This window comes from Sparus aurata, chromosome 8 (assembly GCF_900880675.1).
Source record: "Sparus aurata chromosome 8, fSpaAur1.1, whole genome shotgun sequence".
In the NCBI taxonomy this organism is placed as follows: domain Eukaryota; kingdom Metazoa; phylum Chordata; class Actinopteri; order Spariformes; family Sparidae; genus Sparus; species Sparus aurata.
Genome location: NC_044194.1, coordinates 13239935 through 13264291, shown reverse-complemented (window position 1 = coordinate 13264291; position 24357 = coordinate 13239935). Strand labels below are relative to the sequence as shown.

The 24357-nt window shown below is 43.5% G+C and overlaps 4 protein-coding genes across 6 annotated transcripts; 3 read left to right on the top strand and 1 right to left on the bottom strand.

The window, feature by feature from the left end:
• The first annotated feature begins 11 nt into the window (after positions 1–11).
• cd151 (CD151 molecule) lies at positions 12–10367 on the top strand. Of its 2 annotated transcripts, XM_030425636.1 has the most exons (9): positions 12–180; positions 5633–5717; positions 6395–6586; positions 7126–7200; positions 7663–7683; positions 7970–8074; positions 8903–9052; positions 9138–9224; positions 9372–10367. In XM_030425636.1, exons 2-9 carry the CDS (start codon positions 5634–5636, stop codon positions 9429–9431), a joined length of 774 nt encoding a protein of 257 aa, XP_030281496.1. In that variant the 5' UTR covers positions 12–180; position 5633; the 3' UTR covers positions 9432–10367. The 2 variants fall into 2 exon arrangements, with proteins under 2 accessions (XP_030281496.1, XP_030281497.1); XM_030425637.1 differs by lacking the exon at positions 7663–7683.
• gatd1 (glutamine amidotransferase class 1 domain containing 1) lies at positions 9473–12893 on the top strand. The gene is made up of 7 exons (XM_030425638.1): positions 9473–10604; positions 10862–10938; positions 11839–11944; positions 12035–12142; positions 12227–12318; positions 12401–12494; positions 12588–12893. Exons 1-7 carry the CDS (start codon positions 10556–10558, stop codon positions 12701–12703), a joined length of 642 nt encoding a protein of 213 aa, XP_030281498.1. The 5' UTR covers positions 9473–10555; the 3' UTR covers positions 12704–12893.
• Positions 12733–17628, bottom strand: chid1 (chitinase domain containing 1). Its single transcript, XM_030425635.1, has 13 exons — positions 17583–17628; positions 17210–17314; positions 16856–16999; positions 15621–15753; positions 15462–15506; positions 15259–15365; positions 15108–15169; positions 14926–15015; positions 14712–14813; positions 14481–14630; positions 13784–13864; positions 13647–13689; positions 12733–13532 (listed from the first exon to the last, which is right to left on the bottom strand). The coding sequence occupies exons 2-13, from the start codon at positions 17312–17314 to the stop codon at positions 13434–13436; spliced, it is 1161 nt and encodes a 386-aa protein (XP_030281495.1). The 5' UTR covers positions 17583–17628; the 3' UTR covers positions 12733–13433.
• On the top strand, positions 17342–24310 carry ighmbp2 (immunoglobulin mu DNA binding protein 2). 2 transcript variants are annotated; one of them, XM_030425634.1, is made up of 16 exons: positions 17342–17618; positions 19103–19185; positions 19634–19803; positions 19899–20094; positions 20185–20282; positions 20445–20608; positions 20732–20932; positions 21013–21160; positions 21246–21420; positions 21746–21928; positions 22013–22131; positions 22210–22304; positions 22513–22636; positions 22723–23544; positions 23631–23830; positions 24045–24310. In XM_030425634.1, the coding sequence occupies exons 2-16, from the start codon at positions 19109–19111 to the stop codon at positions 24237–24239; spliced, it is 2967 nt and encodes a 988-aa protein (XP_030281494.1). In that variant the 5' UTR covers positions 17342–17618; positions 19103–19108; the 3' UTR covers positions 24240–24310. The 2 variants fall into 2 exon arrangements, with proteins under 2 accessions (XP_030281494.1, XP_030281493.1); XM_030425633.1 differs by lacking the exon at positions 17342–17618 and adding an exon at positions 17635–17863.
• Positions 24311–24357: the final 47 nt, after the last annotated feature.

The window sequence follows — 24357 nt, the reverse complement described above, 5'->3', positions numbered from 1 at the left end:
AAAAGAGGACAGACACGCTCAGACGCTCGGGTGGAGGGCTCGGGTCTGAGTGTCAGCTGAGAACTTGCACTCTTGCAGTTAACCTTCAAAGCCAGCAGCGCGGTGACACTGGGGTTGTTGTGATCTGGGAAAACGTACCCCGATAATCTACATCCTTCACTGCTCGCCATCTAAAACCAGGTAGGAGTATTTTAGTCTCAGCGGAAAGGGAAAGCAGTTTTTCCATGACACAATGAGTTAAAAATAACTCTGATTCTGACCATTGGGAGATTTTGTTTTGCTGGACAATCACATATACACATGGAGTATTTTGTGTTGTGGCTGGAGCACAACACTGCTTTCTTCATGTGGTTCATAGTTACTGTCACTTTTACTCTTTCTTGATTTATGTCTTTTTCTATAGAGATGTTAGCTGATACCTTAAAATTTACAATCCCCTTCTCTCATGGTCCGCAGATTCAAAACCTTTTGAGAAAAGAGGGCAGAGGAAAGTTGTGCTCAAGTTAAATTAAAACAGACATGGAATGAAGCATTAAAAGTCAACAGTATATCACTGGAGCGTGAGAAGATCAGGTTAAGTTACTGAGATGGGGACATGTATATCTGTCTGCTGGATAGCATGTGACACAAGTTGTTAAGAATGTTTTACCCACAACATATTTGATTTCATCTTTGAGCTTTTCCCTTTGCTCTAGTATATCCACATTTTTTGCAAGTTTGAAAGGCACCTCAGTTTTCGACGAACATTTTAATGTTAAACCTTAAAAAGATAAACTGTTGTCAGGAAAGCACCGTGTACCTCAGTTTTGTGTTAGATCTCCATTCGGTATATCACCTTTTGACACCAAATGTGGAACTAAAGAAGACTGAAAGAGGAAATTCCTAAAATATACCACAACTGGCTTGTCTCAATCAGATATGACACTAATAGGATTTAGCTTGCTGTCATGTGAGTAAAAAGATGTGTGATAATAATCTTCAGTGTTGGAGGGTAAGACCTGTTCTCTGAGCAGCTTGATTTAATTCCCTAGGTTCTGCTGTGCTAATTTTCTTCTTTGTTTAAGGTCGGCTATACAGGATTTTCCAACAAAAAAAAGCAAAATAATCCCTCTCAGTCATCACTTGTGACTCACCAGAAGTGAGTCATAAATACATTTGCAGAGACCCTCTGCATGTATTTTGTGTTTTGCTTTTTTTTAGAATTGCGGCTGTGTTAGGCGTCAGCGGTTCTGCAGGAAGACAGTTGATTGATTGATCTCATTCACAGGTCGTCAAATACTGACAGTTTGGGGTGATGGCTCACTGACTTATTTACAAACAGCAACAACAAATCCTACATAGTATGCCTTTAAATGGTTATGAAATATACTAGAGTGATGTCTCTATGACATGTATAAGCAAACCAGACCATCAGCGTGAAGATTGGCTATTTCTGTGTAGTGTAGTCATTCTCATCAGGTCTGATTTATCTGGGTCAGACAAGTCATTAAATTAAAAATATTGTTATGTTAAAGTTCTGAGACTGAATTGAGGGACCTCACAGCCTGAGGAGAGGAGCCGCTCTGTAGTCTGGAGGTTTGGCACTAAAACCAAGTTTACTCTGTGTCACCATCGTTATATAATCATACATGGACACAAATAGATACTTTAACTCACCATCACTATGTATCCAAGAAACAGCTGTGTTTTTAAAAAAGACAAAGTTTTTAGAATATGTGTTGTTTTTCTTTGATTCGCCTTCAAATCAAATGCACCCTTTGTGACACGAGGGGGGGTGCTTATACCACTTTTTCCCCACAGGGGCCATCAGAATCAACAAAAAATTGGATGTACTTGCTTTATTTTCATATCAAAATGAATGTTAGGTAGCACATGTCTCTCCTCCCTCTGCTCAAGCAGTACAAAAATAAAGAAAGGTTCTGCTGCCTTTGCCCACTTTATCCTTTTAGGGGAAAAAGAAAAGAAACAGTGAAATTTACCAATTCCAGCACTCCTGGTGACGGCTTATACTACCGAACAGGCCACAAGATGAAATGCTTGAAGCAAAAAAAAGAGCAAAGAGAGCTGTCCATCCATCCATTTTCATCCGCTTATCCGGGGCCGGGTCGCGGGGGCAGCTGCCTGAGCAGGGACACCCAGACTTCCCTCTCCCCGGATACTGCCTCCAGCTCTTCCGGGAGGACCCCAAGGCGTTCCCAGGCCAGCTGGGCGACATAGTCACACCAGCGTGTCCTGGGTCTCCCTCGGGGTCTCCTCCCGGAGGGACATGCCAGGAACACCTCCCGAGGGAGGCGTCCCGGGGGCATCCGAAACAGATGCCCTAGCCACCTCAGCTGGCTCCTCTCGATGTGGAGGAGCAGCGGCTCTACTCTGAGCTCCTCCCGGGTGACAGAGCTCTTCACCCTATCTCTAAGGGAGCGCCCTGCCACCCTGCGTAGGAAACTCATTTCGGCCGCTTGTATCCGGGATCTTATTCTTTCGGTCATGACCCAAAGTTCATGGCCATAGGTGAGGGTCGGAACGTAGATTGACTGGTAAATCGAGAGCTTCGCCTTTCGGCTCAGCTCTCTCTTCACCACGACGGACCGATACAAAGACCGCATTACTGCGGCCGCTGCACCGATCCGTCTGTCAATCTCACGCTCCATCCTTCCCTCACTCGTGAACAAGACCCCAAGATACTTAAACTCCTCCACTTGAGGCAGGAACTCTCCTCCCACCTGGAGGGAGCAGGCCACCTTTTTCCGGTCGAGAACCATGGCCTCGGATTTGGAGGTGCTGATTCTCATCCCAGCCGCTTCGCACTCGGCTGCAAACCGCCCCAGGACATGCTGGAGGTCCCGGCTCGAAGGAGCCAACAAGACCACATCATCCGCGAAAAGCAGAGATGAGATCCATTGGCTCCCGAACCAGATCCCCTCCGGCCCGTGGCTGCGCCTAGAAATTCTGTCCATAAAAGTAATGAACAGAACCGGTGACAAAGGGCAGCCCTGCCGGAGTCCAACATGTACTGGGAACAGGTCTGACTTACTGCCGGCAATGCGAACCAAGCTCCTGCTCCGGCAGTACAGGGACCGTACGGCCCTTAACAGAGGGCCCCCGACCCCGTACTCCCGGAGCACCCCCCACAGTATGCCACGAGGGACACGGTCGAATGCCTTCTCCAAGTCCACAAAACACATGTGGACTGGTTGGGCAAACTCCCATGAACCCTCGAGCACCCTGCGGAGGGTATAGAGCTGGTCCAGTGTTCCACGGCCAGGACGAAAACTGCATTGTTCCTCCTGGATCCGAGGTTCGACTATCGGCCGAATTCTCCTCTCCAGTACCCTGGAATAGACTTTCCCGGGGAGGCTGAGGAGTGTGATCCCCCGATAGTTGGAACACACCCTCCGGTCCCCCTTTTTAAATAGGGGGACCACCACCCCGGTCTGCCAGTCCAGAGGCACTGTCCCCGACTGCCACGCGATGCTGCAGAGACGTGTCAGCCAAGACAGCCCCACAACATCCAGAGACTTGAGGTACTCAGGGCGGATCTCATCCACCCCCGGTGCTTTGCCACTGAGGAGCTTACGGACTACCTCAGTGACTTCGGCTTGGGTGATGGATGGGTCAACCTCTGAGTCCCCAGCCTCTGCTTCCTCTATGGAAGGCGTGTCAGTGGGATTGAGGAGATCCTCGAAGTATTCCTTCCACCGCCCGACGATGTCCCCAGTCGAGGTCAACAGCTCCCCACCTCCACTGTAAACAGTGTTAGTGGAGGACTGCTTCCCCCTCCTGAGGCGCCGGATGGTTTGCCAGAATTTCTTCGAGGCCGACCGGTAGTCCTCCTCCATGGCCTCCCCGAACTCTTCCCAGACCCGAGTTTTTGCTTCCGAGACTGCCCGTGCTGCCGCACGCTTGGCCTGCCGGTACCCGTCAGCTGCCTCAGGAGTCCCCCGGGCCAGCCAGGCCCGGTAGGACTCCTTCTTCAGCTTGACAGCAACCCTTACTTCCGGGGTCCACCACCGGGTTCGGGGATTGCCGCCGCGACAGGCACCGGAGACCTTACGGCCACAGCTCCGGACAGCCGCGTCAACAATGGAGGTGGAGAACATGGTCCATTCGGACTCAATGTCCCCAGCCTCCCTCGGGATCTGGTCAAAGCTCTCCCGGAGGTGGGAGTTAAAGATCTCCCTGGCAGAGGGTTCTGCCAGACGTTCCCAGCAGACCCTCACGATACGTTTGGGTCTGCCAGGTCTGTCCAGCTTCCTCCCCCGCCAGCGGATCCAACTCACCACCAGGTGGTGATCAGTTGACAGCTCAGCCCCTCTCTTCACCCGAGTGTCCAAGACATATGGCCGGAGGTCAGATGACACGACCACAAAGTCGATCATTGATCTCCGGCCTAGGGTGTCCTGGTGCCACGTGCACATATGGACACCCTTATGCTTGAACATGGTGTTTGTTATGGACAAACTGTGACTAGCACAGAAGTCCAGTAACAAAACACCACTCGGGTTCAGATCGGGGAGGCCGTTCCTCCCAATCACACCCCTCCAGGTAACACTGTCATCGCCCACGTGGGCGTTGAAGTCCCCCAGGAGAACGACGGAGTCCCCGGTTGGAGCACTCTCCAGTACCCCTCCCAGGGACTCCAAGAAGGCCGGGTACTCTGCACCGCTGTTCGGCCCATAAGCCGAGACAACGGTGAGAGTCCTATCCCCGACCCGAAGGCGCAGGGAAACGACCCTCTCGTTCACCGGGGAGAACTCCAACACATGGCGGCTGAGCTGGGGGGCTATAAGCAAGCCCACACCAGCTCGCCGCCTCTCGCCGCGGGCAACTCCAGAGTAGAAGAGAGTCCAGCCTCTCTCAAGGAGATGGGTTCCAGAGCCCAGGCTGTGCGTGGAGGTGAGCCCGACTATTTCTAGCCGGTACCGCTCAACCTCCCACACCAGCTCAGGCTCTTTCCCCCCCAGTGAGGTGACATTCCATGTCCCCATGGCTAGAGTCACCATCCGGGGATTGGGCCCCCGGGGCCCCCGCTCACGACCGCCACCCATATCCCTCTGCACCGGCCCCTTCTGAACCCTCCCGCGAGTGGTGAGCCCACGGGAGGGCGGGCCCACGTTGCTCGTTCGGGCTGCGCCCGGCCGGGTCCCGTGGGCAGAGACCCGGCCACCAGGTGCTCGCCTGCAAGCCCCAACCCCAGGCCTGGCTCCAGGGTGGGGCCCCGGTGACGCCGATCCGGGCAACGTGCACGTCCTTGGTATTCTTGTTGTCATCAGGGGCGAGTGAACCGATCTTAGTCTGACCCATCACCTAGGACCTGTTTGCCTTGGGAGACCCTACCAGGGGCATTAAGCCCCGGACAACATAGCTCCTAGGATCATTCGGGTGCTCAAACCCCTCCACCACGATAAGTCGCCGGTTCAAGGAGGAGAAGAGAGCTGCCTTGAGAAAAAGGAGGGAGTTGAGTAATTGTGGTGACAGAGAGGTTGGAGTGGATTCCTAACTGGAAAACGGACTGAAAGTTAAAGCTAAAATGACGACGCTTTACTGCACCTTTAAGTTTTAATTCTTGCCCTGTGTGTATACATTAGCCTACAATGTACTTACATATACATTGTTTTGTTTTTTTTAATTTCAGAATGGAAGCTCCAGGTGAAAAAACACACACCTGTGGCACAATTTGTCTGAAATATCTACTTTTCCTCTTTAACATTCTTTTCTGGGTAAGTGAACAAATAATAAAGATATTCTCTCTTTAAGATAAAAATGGAAAGGCTCTATTTGATTATCATAATTACTAATACCACTGGTAGTAATAATCAACTTTAACTTTCATCATTAAACTTTGCTTCAGATAGAGATTAATTAAAGGAAGATTTAACTTTTGCCAAATCACTACACAGCTAGTAGTAGTAGTGTAGTGTTTCTCATAGCTGCAAAGACAATGTCTGTTATTGTTTATTCTACAATAAATATGTAATAGTTTGCTTCGTATACTTTCTATAAACTACATGTATGGTATCATTTAATGTTTGCCATGCACCAAAAGTTACAATAGTTCTGCAGGAGCATGTACTCCACATAGTCTGTATTTCAGAGGAAATCACACCATTTTTAGTGTCTTAACCTCATTTTTTCCTTAACTTCAGGTTTTAAATCAGCTTGTGTATATCCTATTTCCACAAAGAATGCACCCAGATATGAACGAGACATGATTTATGTGCATCAGATAACGAAAACAAATTTAGCCTGAACGTCTCTTGAGGCTGACAGAGGCGTTGTCTTGTTTGCATCACTGTCACATTTGAGGAGCCGTGTTAAAAACTGCTGACATTTCAGAGCTACATTCTCTATATGAGCATCTGGTTTGAGTTGAGCTGATAACGGTGTGTTCTTCCAGCTGGCGGGAGGGGCCGTGCTGGCAGTGGGAGTGTGGACTCTGGTGGTAAAGAGCGACTACATCAGCTTACTGAACTCCAGCTTCTACTCGGCCTCAGCTTACATCCTGATAGCTGCTGGGGTCGTTGTGATTGTGACCGGGATAATCGGATGCTGTGCCACGCTGAAGGAGATGAAGAGTCTCCTGATTGTGGTAAAATGGATCAGAAACACAAAAGACTGCCCCGTAACAGAGAGGCTGTTACTACACTTCACCCCCTTTTAATTCATGAAAAACCAAGGAAAGACTCTTAAGTTCCTGTTTATACACACACAACCTGCAACTGAAAGTTAATCCTTGGTGACCTTATGTCTTGTCTTCCTGCTTTCAGTACAGCTCATTATGTCAGACAGGCATGACTGTCAAATATAACAGACAAAGTCACGCAGAGTGTGTCTTTAAGGGTTTAGATTTAGAGCGTGGCTCATGCCAGAGGAATGGAGGGCATCACAAGCGCTCTGCTTGGCCAGAAGAGTGTTTGAGAGACACAGACAGAAGCAGTGACAGGACGTCACAGAGAAGCTAAACTGCACACGCTCTGTGACGTTATGTCTACTTCCATATTCAGCACAACCTTTGTAATGAATGACATCCTTTACTGCAGATACTTTCAATGCTACTTTCATGTTTTTAATCATATTTGTTGTCATGTTGTTGCTGTCCTCTTGATATTTCATGTCCCTCTGTCACAGTATTTGAGCTTACTGCTCTGTATTTTCCTGCTGGAGCTCATTGCTGGTGTGCTGGCCTTTATTACCTACCAAGAGGTGAAGTGCTTTATTTTCTGTTTGTACGTGCTTCTGTGAATTTGACCGAAGTATACTGATATTAACCCAATATACTTTTGTGTTTGATAACAAATATTTCCTGATTAAGATCTTGTATAGTACAAACCTAAAAAAACAAACTAAAGATTTTTGTTGATTTGCTATTCTACACTTTAAATTCCACTGTAGCAATTACAAATCTAACTTTATTCATCTATTTATTTATGCATGTATTTTAATGTGTATTTCTGTCACTCCATCATCCCTTCGAGTTATTTCAAACTCCATACCTTGCTCTCCTTTCTATTTCTATTTAAATGTTTTTACCACCCATGAAATGCTGCAGTTGCCACACACACTGTTGTGAAATCTTCTCTGCATGCCTCTCCGTGCATGTTCTTCATTTGTCCTGTTTTTCCACCCTTCTCACACCTCTCTTTTCCCCCCCTTTTCTCGCTCCAGTGTTTCCCTTTCTGCTACCAGGTAATCTGCTACCACCTGTTGATATAAAACGATTTGTTTCCACTCTTTGCACAAAACTTTTATTTTTTATTTCCAAACTTATTTGAGGAATGTGGAAGAGGGAGCGGGGTCAGAGGATCTTTGCTCATATGTTTTGAGTTATGTGCGGGCATTGCACAGGTACACAAGAATGTTACAGGGGAGGAAAGAAACTTGACCAGGGGCTATTGTTATTGATGGGAGGAGATTTGCAAGTGGCACATTTTTTTTCCTGAGCGATCACTGAAATGCTTCTCCCATCTCACAGCTGGATGAGGAGCTCAGACAGAACCTGAAGGTCACCATGCAGCAGAAATACCAGCAGCCGGGTGAGGAGAGTGTCACGCAGGCTGTGGATAAACTCCAGCAAGAGGTGTGGAAGTGATACTGAGTGTCTGAATCACAGCTGGTTTACAGGCAGGCAAGAATTACCACCTAACCCCCAAAAACCTAGAACAACTTTGGAGGCACTTGACTCTCTGATGCTTTATTTATTTTTGTTTTACTTACCGTGTTCTAGCAGTCAGCATCAAGTGCCATACATCATTAAATTCAGGAGAACCTTAAGTTCAGTCTGGCTCATTTAAAGTCCTTATTTTACATTTTGGAAAGGATGAAATTACAATAAAAGAAAATGTAAAAGATAGAACCTCAGGAACTGTACATCTGACCTTTCATGTGCCATATAAAGCCATTTATCATAATATTATCCTCAGCATTTCTCAGTGACAAACAGGTGTAATCCAATATTTCAGTCCCTGAAAATGTAGACATTATTTTAAGAAAAGGTTTTAAATCATAACAAAGAGAAAGGCAAAGAGAAATATAATCCATCCAACATGAACAACAAAAGTAGTTTGGCTAAAACTGTTGCCCTTTGACCCAGAGTAGGAAACTATGTGGGTTTCCTCAATGGATGATCTGAATTCCCAACAAAAAAAATGTATATGACGCCAATGAAACGTTTAGAAACATTACATGACTTTTAAAAACATTGGGTAGGATAAGTGGTTCAAAAGTTGTTGAATATTTTAGTACAATAGCTATTTTTAGCCGTGGCTGGCTGTCTAGCTATTTGAGGGTTAAGGGACCTCAGTGTCTGGTATCTGCTTGATCAGATTTTATTATATTTAGCCTTTAGCATGAATGTCAGTCATCATTGTCTTGTCTTGTGTTCCTCCCTGCTCTCGATCCCTCCCAGTTTAAGTGTTGTGGCAGTCACAACTACTCGGACTGGACAGACAGTGTGTGGATCCAGACGAATGATCAGCTCGTTCCTGATAGCTGCTGTAAAACTCCCACTGACCTCTGCGGCCTCAGGGACCATCCCTCCAACATCTACAGGGTGGAGGTAGGTAAAGCTTTCCATTTATCTGTGGAGAAATGATAGAAATGATAATAACGTTTTAATTTATGTCCCTCCCTTCTGCTCCCAGGGAGGCTGCATTGTGAAATTAGAGGAGTTCCTCCTCAGTCAGTTGTATATTCTCGGTGCAGTGGGTATTGGGATTGCATTTCTCCAGGTAAAGCACTAACCAGTGAGCAGAATACAGAATAGTATGGACATCTCTTTTAATTTTGTGCAAAATGCCCCCAGCTGATCTGTGAACAATGTTGTTTCTGTGTGCAGTGCAGAACTAACCAGTTCCTCATGTCTTTTTTTCTTTCAGCTTGTGGGGATGATGTTTACTTGCTGCCTTTATCGAAATTTGGAGGAAGATCCATACTGATTTTTGACTTTCCTGAATATCACAAACTCACACAGTCAAAGCACAGATAATAAATTGTTTGGGTAGACTTCTTACACAGTTCTGAATGCTGTAAAGTTGGTGATTCAAATGATTACTTTATGAAAGTACAGACGCTATAGAGACTGTAATGCTGCTGGGCAGCACTGTTCCTATTCTGCAAAATGCCATTGCATGCTTTGAGGGAAAAGTTCCCCCAAAAATAAAGATTCATTTGTTACATACTCAGCCCCATGCTGAAAGTCAGCTGAAGTTTCACAGAAAAACAGTGTTGCAGCATCTCCCTAAACAACTGAAGTAGATGGGGACTTGTTTTAAAATATGAAAACAGTTTTTTTTTTAAAAGCAATCAAACATAACATCTCTCCATACAACTAACCAGGAGCTCCAGGATGCCAAATTGATTTGAAGACATTATTTACACCCATGATGTGTAGTCAAGCTTATGCACCCACTACAGTGATGCTTTTGGATTAAAAAAGGGTGGAAATAACATCTTTTCAAAGATCTGTGTATCTCAGGGCTCCCAGAGACATGGTTACATCAGGATGAGCTTTTCTGCTGTTTTTGTTTTTACATTTTTTAAAAATGTCACTACCCTTTCAGTTTAGGAGAATGCTGCAACACTGTTTTATTGTGAAGCCTTAGAAATGTTTTGTGGGCTACAAAACTTCATCGACATGAGGGTGAGCAGATAAAGACTGAATCTAAACTTTTGCAAGAACTTAACATTTAAGTGTTTTCCCCATTTATGTTAAGATAATGATGTGTGGAAAATTTGTAACAAATAGTTAATCTAGTTGTTTATGTAGTTTTTTTTATGTATCACGCGATGTTAACTAAAGTTATCGTTTAAAAAATTGAATTAAACAAATATTTTTGAATTGTGAAACTGCAAATAAATACACCTGCCATTTATCCTCTGTACATTCGCCTGCCTTTGACAACGAACTTTTATTTTGAAATAGTTCACCGGATGTTGTTGTCAGCTGACAGGACTTCCTCCTCGCGAATTCCTCTTTCATGAATTCACCTACAAATATCTTCTTATTCCTTTCAAACAAGCTGAACATATTTCATGTGGAGGGAACACGGATATAAATGAAATGTCTGCGAAACCGACTTGTTTGATAGTGGCGAGTGCTTCTCCACAAGGTGAGTCTATTAACTAACAGCTACGACCAGTTGTATCTTGTTAATGAACGAGAGGGATGGATGACACAGTGATGAAGTGTAGTATTTACTTTACTCTCACATTTTTATACTTAACAGTTACTTAGTTCTTAAATGAATTAACCTGTTAGCTGTGGTCAAACATCACTTGCTAGCTAGCTAGCTTAACGTTAACAGCCGAGCTACGCTCTGTTCCCACTGAGCTCTGTTGTGTTTAAACTGTGTTTTATTCCTTAAAGGAGTGTCAGCAAAGTCTTTCCATCAGTCCTTCAGCCTCTGTTCCTCCGTGTTTAATCTCCAGACAGCCACACCCGGGGTAAGACTGTGTTTATCACTCAAGATACCCAACAGACTTATTATTCTTGTACTGTGTGGTATTAGCATGTTTTTAATTAAGTTAAGGATCTGAATATGTCTCCATCATTTGTTAGTAGTTACTAGTAGCAGTGATCAATCAAGTCCAGCCAGTTCTGATGAAATTAAGATGTTCACATATCAATTTTTTATGAACAATCTTCAAAGGATGATTTCACACATCTCTGCAGTCCAGCAGACGATCCCAAACAAGTTGAGCTGTTATCTACCAGTGAAATAATACTGCCACCCACAAAAGTTCACCCACAATTGGAAATTCAGTCATTATCCACTCGTCCAGATGCTGATGGACAGTCAGGTGAAGTCTAATAGTTCACAAAATATTTCTGGAGCTTCACTGTAAATCATTGATGTCGCATTTTCCTAAACAATGATGCAGATGGTGACTTGAAGTGAAAACAAAAACATGAGAAGTTTCAATAAAGCTTATACAGCAAAATCCAAGTCTCCATAAACCCTGAGATCCCAAATAATTTGAAAAGACTTTATTCACACTCATACAGCCCCTTAAGACCGGGTGCACACTAACACTTTTATCTTAGCAGCTCTAGTGAAGACTTGCACTTTAAAAATGGTGTAAATAATGTCTTTTCATATCGGATTTCTGGGCTTCCAGAAACTTGAGATTACACAGGTAGTCCACATCTATATAGTTTTTGAGGGAATGCTGTGATGCTGTGAAGCTCTAGCAGTGTTTTGTGGACTACAATATTTTCCATCTGCGTAGAAGTGAGTAAATGATGACTGAATTTTCATTTTTGGGTGAACTTTCCTTTAAAGCATTGCACTTTAAACCACAGCACAGTAACATAACGTGTGTGTTTATTTTTTTTAATGGTAGGGGAAGCCAATAGACTTCATTGGAGTTGATGAAAGCACTGCTAGATGGGTGCAGGACTTCAACGTGAAACCCTACGCCACACCAGCCAAACTTGAATCAATAGATGGTGAGAACTTTAATTTCGTGCTCGTTTGGCTGTTTTATGTGTGCTGCTGGTTTGGACTCTGCTCAGCTAAGTCACGCTGACCTTTCGCAGGTGCCCGATACCAGGCGCTGCTCATCCCAGACTGCCCCGGAGCGCTGAACGACCTGGCACACAGCGGCTCTTTGCACCGCATTCTCACACACTTCATCTCCCAGCAAAGTGAGTTTCAGGCTAATTTTAAAAAGCAGTCAGTATGTCGTCTGTAAGTTCGGTGTAGAGACGTGTTTGTTCCTCTGTTTGCAGAGCCCGTTTGTGCAGTGGGACAAGGAGTGTCGGCTCTGTGTTGCGCCACTGAGGGAAAGCAGTGGATCTTCAGTGGCTACAGCTTAACGGGGGTCAGTCTTCCTCAAATAAATGTGTAAAAAATATATTTGTGTAGAAGTTCATGTAATTGATTACAGTATGTGTGTGTTACAGCCGTCAGTGTTTGAACTGGTGCGGAGGCCTGACTTTGCCAACCTTCCCCTGGTCGTGGAGGACTTTGTGAAAGACAGTGGCGGATCGTACACAGGTGAGCTCACCTGCAGAGCAGAGACCGATTTAGTAAATACTTTTAACTTTCTATAAACTAAAACCCTCTCATGTTTATCTCCTTGTTTTTCAGCAAGTCAAGAAGATGCTTTGCACGTAGTCATAGACAGACACCTGATAACGGGCCAGAACATGCAGTCGACGTCACTTGCTGTGAATAATCTAATCCTGCTCTTCAGTGCAAAGTAAAAGAAAATCTTAACATCAAATTAAACGACTTTGTTGTACCACATTTATATTCATGTAATTAAACGAACATTCATCTCAGACAAATACTGGAAGATGCTGTGTCAGAACAGGTGTTTGGCAACACTGTAAATACAACTTTGTTACTTGTCAATGCTGTCGATACAAACATAATAAAAATCACACAATCAAATGTCTCGGGTTGAAAATTTAAAAATGAAAAAGGGAAAACTTCAGGTGTCAGGAGCTGATGCAGTTTTGAGGATGTTCAAAGTCAGAAAGATGCGTCTTCCCATCCAAGAGCAGAAATGTTTGTGGGCAAAACAGAAGATTTCTGGATTTGTACTGAGAGGATGCTGCTGATGTTTGTGGCACGTGAACTCTGAAGGCCTCAGAATAAGAATACACCCCTTCAATTCAAAATTCATACACATTGATGATCATGCACCATCTGTTGCTGAATGGAGATGTGTGACTGAACTGTACAAACTGAAATTTTACACAGTATCATTCATAGAAACTAACACAGCCTTTCGTCTGCTGTTCCTATCATTGTTCTCGACCTTCAAACAAATTGAGTATTAACCAAATCCTGTCAATGGCTTCTTTCAACATTCCCTTTCACTCATTCAGAAACAAAACAACAATTTCTGGCGCACTGTGCTCCGGGAAAAAGAAGAAATCCATGTGCTGATGTTTCGGGGTCCACGGTCTTCACCATCAAATCCGGCTCTCATAGGAGATCATAGAAATAATCCAGTCCTTGTCCCAATTCCCATAAGGAAATCCCTGTCCCCAGTTCAGTAGCTAAAGAGATCCTCAGGTAGATTGACTGTGAAATTATTTAAATAGCGTTATCTCAGGAAACCTCATGAAAACATCACTTAAGTTTTAAAAATCTACATTGCTCTTTGACAAACATACTCATGATGTGATAAAGACTTACCTTCAACGACGGATAGTACACCACATGTTTAACCGCATTGTTCCTGAAATAAATTTGACAGATCTTGTTAAGAAATGCCGTTGGAAGTTGAAGATTTCCACCATAATTTGTTGACTCCATGGTCATTTAATCAGTACCTCTTGTAACTGAAGTAGTGCTCTCCAGAATATTCATCCCAGAGATGTTTTGGCCTGTGTTCACGCAAAATCTCGATGTACCTGCAAGAAAATCAGAGACGAGTTTAAGACAGAGAGTCACTAATTTCTTCATCAGCTTTCTTCATACAACACATTTCTGTATTTTCCTCTGTTGTTGCTCGCATACTGGTGTGATGAAGGCAGGAAATAGCTGGAAGAAGGTGAAGTCATGTTCTTACGTAGCAGTCACTGAAGAGTTTAAAACGGATGGATGTCTGATCAAACGTCACCCACTCAGGGATGCTTTTCCCCCCCAAACATTAGCTTTGATGTTGCTTGTTTGGTCATGAATATTTTATGTCATAGAGAAATAGTCCTGATTTGATAGTTCTTGAAAATGTTTTTTTTTTTTTTTTTTCCCAAAAAGGAGAACTACAGATCAAAGTCTGTTCACAGGATCTGGGGAGTATTACTGCACATGTGAAAGAAAAAGTTACATAAAGCCATTTGTGGCTCCAGAGGAAGCTCTTTTATGAAATCTGATAAATTCTGATGTCTGAGGTTGGACTCTGGAGCCCAACGACATTTAGTGGGACGATAAATCAGAGTACACTTATCAAGTAAAGTTTCATATGAGTCAAGCTTTTGAAAAAAAGTGAAAGAATTATTCACAGCAGTAGTCACAGTATTATCTCACCTTCCTCCCAGGATTGGCTCGGTTCCCTGGCTTGCAAAATCAAGGCCATACAAATTGAGTCCCAGCAGGATCTTCTGCCTCCACTGAGCGTTGGGTGCGAGCTGGAGAACACAGTCCCTCACCCAGGGCAGGGGGGAGCTCGGGCCTGGCCTGTCGAAACAAAATACAATGCACATAACTCAGAACATTGGCACTTTACTGGGTTAGACTTCACTTGTGTGGGACGCTCACCTGGCTCCGCTGGAGTAGTCGTATGTCATGAGGCTAAATCCATCCACTACAGGGGCCAACTGCTCGAACTCCTCCCTGCCAAACATACCCGGCTGCCCCGTACTGAGTGACAAAAAAAAAAAAAAATAGCAAAGGGAAGCTGGCTCCCAATCATCTGATTTTTCTTTTTAGCATTTATAAATGTAAATGCACTAAGTAAACCGATTTAATTCACCTTGTCACAGCAGGAGGAATGACAAGAATGCAGTCGAGTCTTTTCGCCTTCAAAGTCTCACAGATATGTTTCACCAAATGGACGAGCTCCCTGCACAGAGAGGAAATGGTATCTGAATCATCTCGCGCAAAGAAGCGATGTTCCCAGTAGTAAATACAGGCGGTGTCGACAGAGTTACTCACTTCCGTTTGTTTCCTCCCAGCTGGCTCCACAGCTCGAAGGTGAAGCCATCAAATCCTTCAGTCTGCAAAGCCACAGCTTTATTAGACACACACGCAGGACAAACACACCGCCACTGCAGGGGAGTTGCAGGAAAACACATCGCTTGATTACCTTCGCAACATCGATCAGCTCACTCCCCAGCTCTTCAATTTCATCCTCGCTTCCCAGCACGGTCATGTAGTCCTGGTAGGACCAGCCGTCGAACAGCAGCCGAGGCACTGAGGGTGAAGAAGATAAAAAGACCAAATAATAGAGTCTCGAGTTTCAAACCACCATCTACAGAGCCGTGGGCAGTCAGCAGGACGTGTACTCACCCATCCTGACTTTTTTGTTAGACTTGCGTACAGCTTTGACCCAGCCTGCGAAGACAAGAAGACCCCTTCAGGTACATTATCAATTCTTGGTGACGCTTTTATAGCTTACAAAGGCTTAATACATTTTCCATCTGACTGTCAGCGGAGTGGGTCCTCTACCTGGGTCGTGATCGTGGAGTCCAGTAACGTCAAACGTTTCAGGTCCCCGTCGGCGGAGCTGAAGCCACACTGGAGACACTGAAGTTAGTTTAGAGCCGAACGTTTTGGCGATATCGTAGCCGTGGGAGTTCCACTGGAGGGTGATACAACAAACAAGACATGTTTGCAAGTCTGTCTTCATACAAAACCCATGTTTCTGTATGAGCTTTTGGTAAGTGCAATCATTCCTCGTCTTCAAACTGGCCATGAAGTGAGCTCCCTCTGTACACATCCAGTGTAAGAGACGGTCCCATTGAGTAACTTCTAAAGTTAAGGACCAGAAGTAGTAATTATTCTCATTGTTTGGCAATCTGCTGGAATTTTTCTCAATTAATCTATCCTTCATTTTGTCAGTTTAATCACAATCACTCTCAAAGTAAAAAGCGAGACGTTAAAACGGCTCATTTTTGTCCATCAATAAATCTGACAGATCTTAAATTAACTGTCTTACAAGACAAAGAAGAGCATCGCGTCTCTGATGTAGAGGAACCTGGAGTCATCATGTGTTTATCATTCCTGCTCGAGGAAGAAGTAAAATGATACACTGATTATAAATATAGTTGTCAATTCATTTTAATTCTATCGATTAATCAGCTAATCAATTGAGCTCCACCGAAGCTACAATCTTTTTAGTAGAGATGCATGATATGAACACCAATAATTTCCTGCTTCTAATGGTAGGAGGTCGATAATCCATCATAACATTACATTTTTGAATTTAAAAAGAAGTTCCTTTAGTGTAGTTTACCTCTCTGAAGCCATACAGAAAATGCAATTGGGTTCATTCCCCTTTTTTTTTGTATGCCATCTTTAACGGTCCAGTAAGTAAGATTTAGGAGGACCTACTGGCAGAACTGGAACTTTTTTCATTTGTGTATAATACCCTAAAACGAAAAATCTTTGTGTTTCCGTTGCCTGAGAATGAGCATTTCATATCTCCACAGACATCTGCCATGTTGCACCGCTATGTTTCTACAGTGGCCTACAGTCGGTGAGGGTGAGGCGAGGGGTATTTCGTTGGTTGCAATCTGGAGCCACACCACAAGGAACCACTAAATCCTACACACTGGACCTTTAAAGATCTCTGGACTGCCCGGACAAACTTAAGACTTGATAATATCTGAACTCGCCCTTTCAGTGCTGTGGCAGAAGAGGGAGGAAGTACAAACATGCTTGTGGCCGGATATCAGACTTACAGGTGTGACATATCCGAGCACTTGTCCCTGAAACGTCTTCTTGATGTGAGCACAGTGCCTCTTCTCCTCCTTCACTATGTCTTTCCATTGCGGGTCTGACACAACGAGGCCTCTCTCCAACACTGACAGCTCGGCTGGAGATGTCTAAACACAGAGGACCAGAGAGAGACACAGCCCACTTCACTGACAGATGCTCATCATCATGACTGGAAACGTGACAGGTGAGGAGGACACAGGCCTCTGAGTCCAATGTCACACCTGACAAACAGGGCAAGACCTGTAAGACCTGGCAGCACACACACATACACACACACACACACACACAGCTCAAGGTAAAGCCCTGAACTTACTCACCTCGGCCTCAGCTTTATGCGACTTCTTTGCATCAGTTTTGGAGAGTGTGGCACTGACCAGCCAGCAGCATGAGATGGCGTGCAGCAGGAATAACGTCGTTCTCATCTCCAAAGGGAAAAAAACGCAGTGAGAAGGAGCAGTTAAATAAAAATGGGTTTGCTCAGGTCTGCAGGTTTGCAGTGCAAGTGCTTCCTTCCTGACTGAGATCTGGCAGATTAAAAACCGGCAGCATGTCCTCCTGCGGCTCACAATCACACGGAGCGACGAGCCCGAGCAGCTCCGGTCATCCTGCTCGCGCACACAGCCTGGATTTACGACAAACAGCCTGGATTTGACTGTCGAGCGGTCTGTGCCTGTTTGATTGACAACTTACCTCAACGTGTGTTTCTGGAGCGTCAACCCCAGCTGGGTAACTTCCGCGTTGTGGGCTTTTCAAAATAAAATGAATGAGAGGAGGGGGGAGTCTTCTGAGCAGGTAGGTGGCGGTGTAGCTAGCATGCTACAAGCTAGCACAGTAAAAGAAGACGACATGACTCAAACAAACCCAGTGCAGTGATCCCACTGAAGATATTATATCATAAGAAACGTCCGAATTGTCTCCGCATTTGTGTCTGCTGCTCTTCTGGTGTCAGTAAGGATAGCTAACATTATTGGGTGAGTGTCACTCTCGTTTGCTAACTGTGGCTAAAGTAAATTGAGTGTGCTGTGGTTAGCAAGCTAACATGTTAGCATTTAAGTCAATGAGGGAACTGTCTTAATATTTCACCTATTTCTTCTCATGTATTACCCTCAACCTCAAGTACAGCCGCATATAATGATTATACACGAGAAGCAAACTAGGAGTTGTATGTAACAACATGTCGGAGTGTGTATGGATTGTGAGATTCACTTGTGGAAGAAGTATCCTGTTTGTTTTAGTTTTCTACTGCAGTTAAAGTACCAATATTCTATAACAAACAACTCCATTCAAAGCTTTACTCAAAAATATATCAGCAAGTATCACAAGTAATAAACTCTTTGTTTGTGTGGACGGTTTAAAGAGATGATAATAAATATATAAATGAATATGTAAATACCTAATCATATAACAAAATGCTTTAAAAGGTGAATGCATATGAATAATCTTATAAATGTAATGCTTAATTGTCACCATAAATAAATGAATAAATATAAAACAAATGACAAATGAAATTCATGAATGTAAAATGTATTTGATTATTTATTTATTTATTTATTTATTTATGCATTTATTTACTTATTTGTTTATTCATCCTTCCATCCATTCATTCATTAATTCATTTGTTTACTTACTGGAAATTCCTGCATCAAAATAAATGTCTCACTTTCAGCCATCAAAAGTCAGGGAGTGAGTTAAAGCCACCACTGTTATGCAGCAAAAATTATTACTGGATCATTATTATTATTATCATAATTATTAGCTATTGTTACTGTGAATGCTGGAATTTCATATTGTAGCTGCATTACTGAAGGAAGGCAAATTTGTACAATTTGAAAGTGCCCTTAAGTACAATATTTGTCTATATGGTCTCTTTTTATTTGCCAAATCTCATCTCATGACACTTTGCAAACTCAGCAGGTCTAGACTAGCTAGACTCTACTTCTTGATTACCCTCGATGATGATGATGATGATGATGTGTGTGTGTGTGAGTTACATTCCTCCACTGGTGAGATTTACTTTTGTTAATGGAGGAATTAACCCATCGTTAAATACAGCATCTAGTTTTATCAGCAAATATGACCTGGTGTGTTTAACATTAAAACTTGGTAGTAATTAGTGAGCAGGACCTTTTCTACTTTCGTCTATGCTTAAGTGAAGTTGTGCTGACATGTAATAACTGACATGTAGCACTGATCTTTTGTGTCTTTTCCAGTGAGTGATGGCGGTCGAACAATTTGTGTCAAAGACACTCGAGCTCCTCCAGGAAGAGAGGGAGGCTGAAATAGAGGAGGCCAGGTATGTTAAATAACATCAAGAGTGTGACACTTTACGGCATAAAGGTTAATCCAACAGTGCACTCAATGGTTGCTCCCTGCCAGAGGAATGCCCATGTCTTTCAAACTCCACACCCTCACTTTGTAACGTTGGATGTGCGCTATAAATCTGAAGCTTCAGTCCCATCATGAATTCACGTGGGCTAAAGTTTTGATGTCGTCCAAAAAAGACACTGACAGTGGAAACGCATGTATTGTTCATGCTAAATTGAGTGTGTTCATTCAAATTCATATATTGGTACAGTCATTAAGATGATTAAGATTAAAAGACATATAGAAAATTAGGCTTTGAACTTAACAAAACTCATACAACTGTTATTTATAGGCTCAGTAGTAGTCCCCAAGACAAGAAAACTGACTGTGATTTAGCTCTCACTATGAATTAACTGTGTGTTGTTTGGTACGTGCAGGATATGGCAGGAGAACGTCTCTCTGAAGGATCTTCAAAATAAAGGAGTTTGCCTGCTGAAGTTGCATATAGGAAGTCAGTCCACAGGCCTGTATGGTCGCACCATCGTTGTCCTTGAGCCAAGAAAATATCTTGGTTTCTTATTCCTGCCTAGCAACAGCTTTGGACCCGGTGAGACGGAAGATCTGGATAAAAATGTATTCTTTTTTTTTTGTGAATTTAGTTTCATATTTTGCTTAATGTGACATTAATGTCTTTATCTACAGGGGACATAGTTGGCTTGTACGACACTGGTGGATGCACCGCAGACTCACAGATCAGCACAGGAATAGTGACGAGGGTCAGTCAGGCTTCTGTAAGTGTGGCCTTTGACGATTCGAAGGATGGCCTCAGCTTTGATACAGATGCTCTTTACAACCTCTTGAAGTTGGCGAACGATGTCACCTACAAACGGATGAAAAAGTGAGTCACATCTGTAATAAACTCATTGTCATGTCTGTGCTGAGCAGCATGTAAGATAACTTATTTTCATCGTGTGTTTTGTGCTTGCAGTGCCTTGAATGCATTAAATGGATATGGCAATGGACCTGCTGGCAATCTGATAAATGTTCTCTTTGGAAACAGTAAACCATCGTGTCAGTCACAGCCAAGTAAGTCACACATTACAAAGCAGATACATAAAAAAAATAATAGACCGTGTAATTGCTCTGTATTGTGCTTTTTGGTAGCGTTAATACCAGTACAATCTTGCAAATGAGCATGAACCATACACTACACAGACTAATTCTGGGTACTATTTTATGTTTCATCAGGTGCAGTAGAATTCTTTAACTCAAACCTGGACAACTCCCAAAAAGAAGCTGTGACATTCACTCTGTCACAGAGAGAACTGGCTGTGATTCATGGACCACCAGGCACTGGGAAAACCACCACAGTGGTGGAGATCATCCTGCAAGCGGTCAAACAAGGCCAAAAGGTGCAAAAAGTTTTTTTGATTTTATTAGTGTTAATGTGAATATATTTGTGTTCTGTCATTATCACAATTGCTGCAGTTATCTTTGCAGCATCTCAGTTTACACAGGATCATTTTCATGTGCAGGTCCTGTGCTGTGCCCCGTCTAACGTGGCTGTGGATAATTTAGTAGAGAGGTTAGCCCGGTGCAAGGCAAAGGTCCTGAGGCTGGGTCACCCTGCCCGATTGCTGGAATCCATTCAGAAACATTCACTAGACGCCATCCTCGCTCAGAGTGACAATGCAAACATCATCATCGACATCCGTAAAGACATTGATAAAGCTTTTGTAAGTATTTATTTATTTTTATTATTATTATTATTATTATTGTTATTATTTTAATGGGGTTTTTTTTGTTTTTTTTCAAGATGGGAATGAAGAAGATGCGTGAAAAAGGAGAGCGGATGAACTTCAAAAGGGAAATCGGGGAGCTAAGAAAAGAGCTGAAAACCAGGGAGGCAACAGCCATCACCCAGATCCTGAAAAGTGCTGATGTTGTATTATCAACCAACACAGGTCTGTCATGAGTAAAGAAAATGATCTTCAGTTGTTACTCACTGTTGATGAAAGGCAATCAGAAAGCACTTGTCTGTGTCTGCAGGTGCTTGTCTTGATGGACCTTTGAAGTTCCTGCCAGCAGAGCACTTTGATTGGGTGGTGATAGACGAGTGCGCTCAGGCCCTGGAGAGCAGCTGCTGGATCGCGCTGCTCAGAGCGCGAAAGTGCATTCTGGCTGGAGATTACAAGCAGTTACCACCTACTATCAAATCACAAAAGTAAAGAACGGATCTTTTTATGCAATCATAAATTGATAATATGATCATATTTGTGACACTGATTTATTTCTCCTTTTAACCCCCTGAGTATTTCTTTATAAGGTTAAATACTTACGACTAATAGAGGTGCACGATAAGTTGACTAATTCATTAATCAATTGATTGCATATTCATATGAAATAAGAGAACTCTTCTAGCTTTGGCAGAAAATGTGAGTTCTTGTAGATCCAATCGGTTACAGTAAGAAGCTGATTGATAAATATGTTTTTCAGGTCCTTTTGTGGGGTCTTGTCTCATAATGTTTTATTTATTTTTTGCTCCACAGGGCTGCATCTAAAGGCCTGTCCCTCAGTCTTATGGAGAGACTTATCCAGATGTACGGGGACTCAGTGGTCCGCATGCTTACAGTTCAGTACCGCATGAACAGCGCCATCATGGAGTGGGCCTCCAAAGAGATGTACCAGGGCAGACTAACAGCTCACAGCTCTGTAGAGACGCATCTGTTAAAGTGAGTGTGAGCTTGGTGATGAATAATATCTCTGTTTTATACTTCAGTGAATTCTAACTACTTAAAACTGTATTTGATCAAAAGAGATCTACCAGGAGTCGGCTGTGTTGAGGAGACCAGCACACCGCTGCTTCTTATCGACACTGCAGGCTGCGGCCTGAGTGAGATGGAAGTCACAGATGAGCAGTCCAAAGGCAATAAAGGTTTGTCATTTTTTATTTAAACAAACAATTTTTATTACAGTCAGTGTGATGAGGGATCTAACAGTACTTTATCCTCAGGTGAGGTAGATATTGTTGAACTGCACATCAAGGCCTTGACTGAAGCTGGGCTTAAAGCTAAAGACATCGCCGTCATTGCTCCATACAATCTACAAGTAAGTGTACCATAAAATATATGCTAACTCAAGAGCTACTACTGTACTGCGTCATTGCAATGATGCAAACTTGATTTTGAATACATGTCAATATAAATACTACATACTTTCATAGTAAAATCACAAGTATAGAAAATGTACTAAAAAGGTGTGTCCCAGAATAACTAGATAAAGAGATGTGATATTTTATGTTTTTATCTCTGTTAAGGTAGATCTTCTGCGTCAGAAACTCTCTGCGAGGCATCCAGACCTGGAGATAAAGTCTGTGGATGGATTTCAGGGCAGAGAGAAAGAGGCCGTTGTGTTGTCTTTAGTTCGCTCCAACAGAAAAGGTACTTTTTTTTGTGTCTATTTCTGTCCCGTCATAAATATTATCTGCATTAATTCACAAACGTAATTGTTCCTTCTTTTATTTTAGGGGAGGTTGGATTTCTGGCAGAGGACAGGAGGATCAATGTGGCTGTTACACGCGCGAGACGTCACATCGCTGTAGTGTGCGACACACAAACGGTCCAGAATCACGCCTTCCTGAAATCCCTCATAAGTCATATGACTGAGTTTGGCGAGGTCAGAACAGCGTTTGAGTACATCCAAGACATCGTGCCACAGAACTACACCCGCGACCACAAAGACACGAAGAACAACACGTCTGCCAACAGCTCATCCAAACAGAGGGGTAAAGACCAGCCTCCCAGCAAGGCCAAGCAAGGACAAAAGAAGCCCTCTGGTAGCAGCAGTACTGAAAACATTGCTCATGCTAAGCATAGCAAGTCCGGCATAACAGCACTGACAGAGGAAGAGCAGAATAAGAAGAGAGACAGTGAGATCAGAGAGCAGGTGGAGAGCTTTCTGAAGGATTTAAATCGGACTGAACTACAGTTTCCACCATCGTATAACTCTCATGACCGCCTGCTGGTCCACCAGATCGCTGAGGAACTGGGGCTTGTGCATGAGAGTAAAGGCGAGGGGAAAGACAGGTGTATCACTGTGTCCAGGCCTCTGGAGTCAACAACAGCTGAGGAGCCAAAACAAGAAGAAACAAAAGAAGAAGCCCATGAACAGGAAACGGTCCCAAATCCTCAAAGAGAGCCTCCAAGTCAGCCTCCGTTAGACCTGAAAAGTTTGCACTTGGAGCGAATGAAGAGGGAGCAGCAGAAAAGGGAAGAAAGTGTTCAGCAGAAAAAGCAACAGAACAACATCCCAGCAGCTTTGTCATCAAAGAAACCCAAATCATCTAAAGGTTTGTCATAAAAAAACATCACATTTAAGTGTTTTTGTTGCCTGTGTGCTCCAATATGTTTTACAGTTCAGCCATGTCTCTCCCAGGAAAGAGCCGAATGAAAGCGGGCGTCTGCGACATCGCTGCTGCTGCTGCTCCGGAAGATGACTTTGATGCACTTATCGATGCCGTCAAGAAGGCTGAGAGTGTTTGCAGTTTTGTCAAGTGTAAAGCTTCTGTGCTAACTCTTGGACAGCTGTGCTTGTTCTGCAACAGGCAGTATTGTCTCAGTCATCATATACCAGAGGTAAGACAGGAACGGACCGCAAGCAAGCAGTATTTGTTTGGGTTTGCGTCTTTATCAGGCTGTGTAGCTGTGATTTACCTGGTTTGATAATTCATGAACGATGGAAACATGGTGAAGTACACAGACTTATAAAATGACAGCTTTAACATGAGACATTTTTGCCGTGTAAAGTTTTGTGTTTTCTCTGATCTGATTGTCCTAAACCCTTTCTTAGGTGCACGGCTGTGGAGACAAAGCCAAGTCTCACGCTCGGATGAGAATAAGCAAAGAAGGCGTTCTTTATGCCGGGAGTGGGAAGAAAGACAAATCCATGGATCCCAATAAGAAAGCCTACCTCCAAAGGAAACTGGACTCTAAACTTAAAGATATGGCGTCACAGAGGAAAACAAAAAAAGAGGACAGTAAATAAAACCAAATTGACTCTTTGAATGAACAGAAGTGAAGACTTTGCTTTGAACATGATTAAACATTTAAAAAGTGGTAAATTGGTAGTCGTCTTGTTTGATAAATCTACAGTATGATGCCTT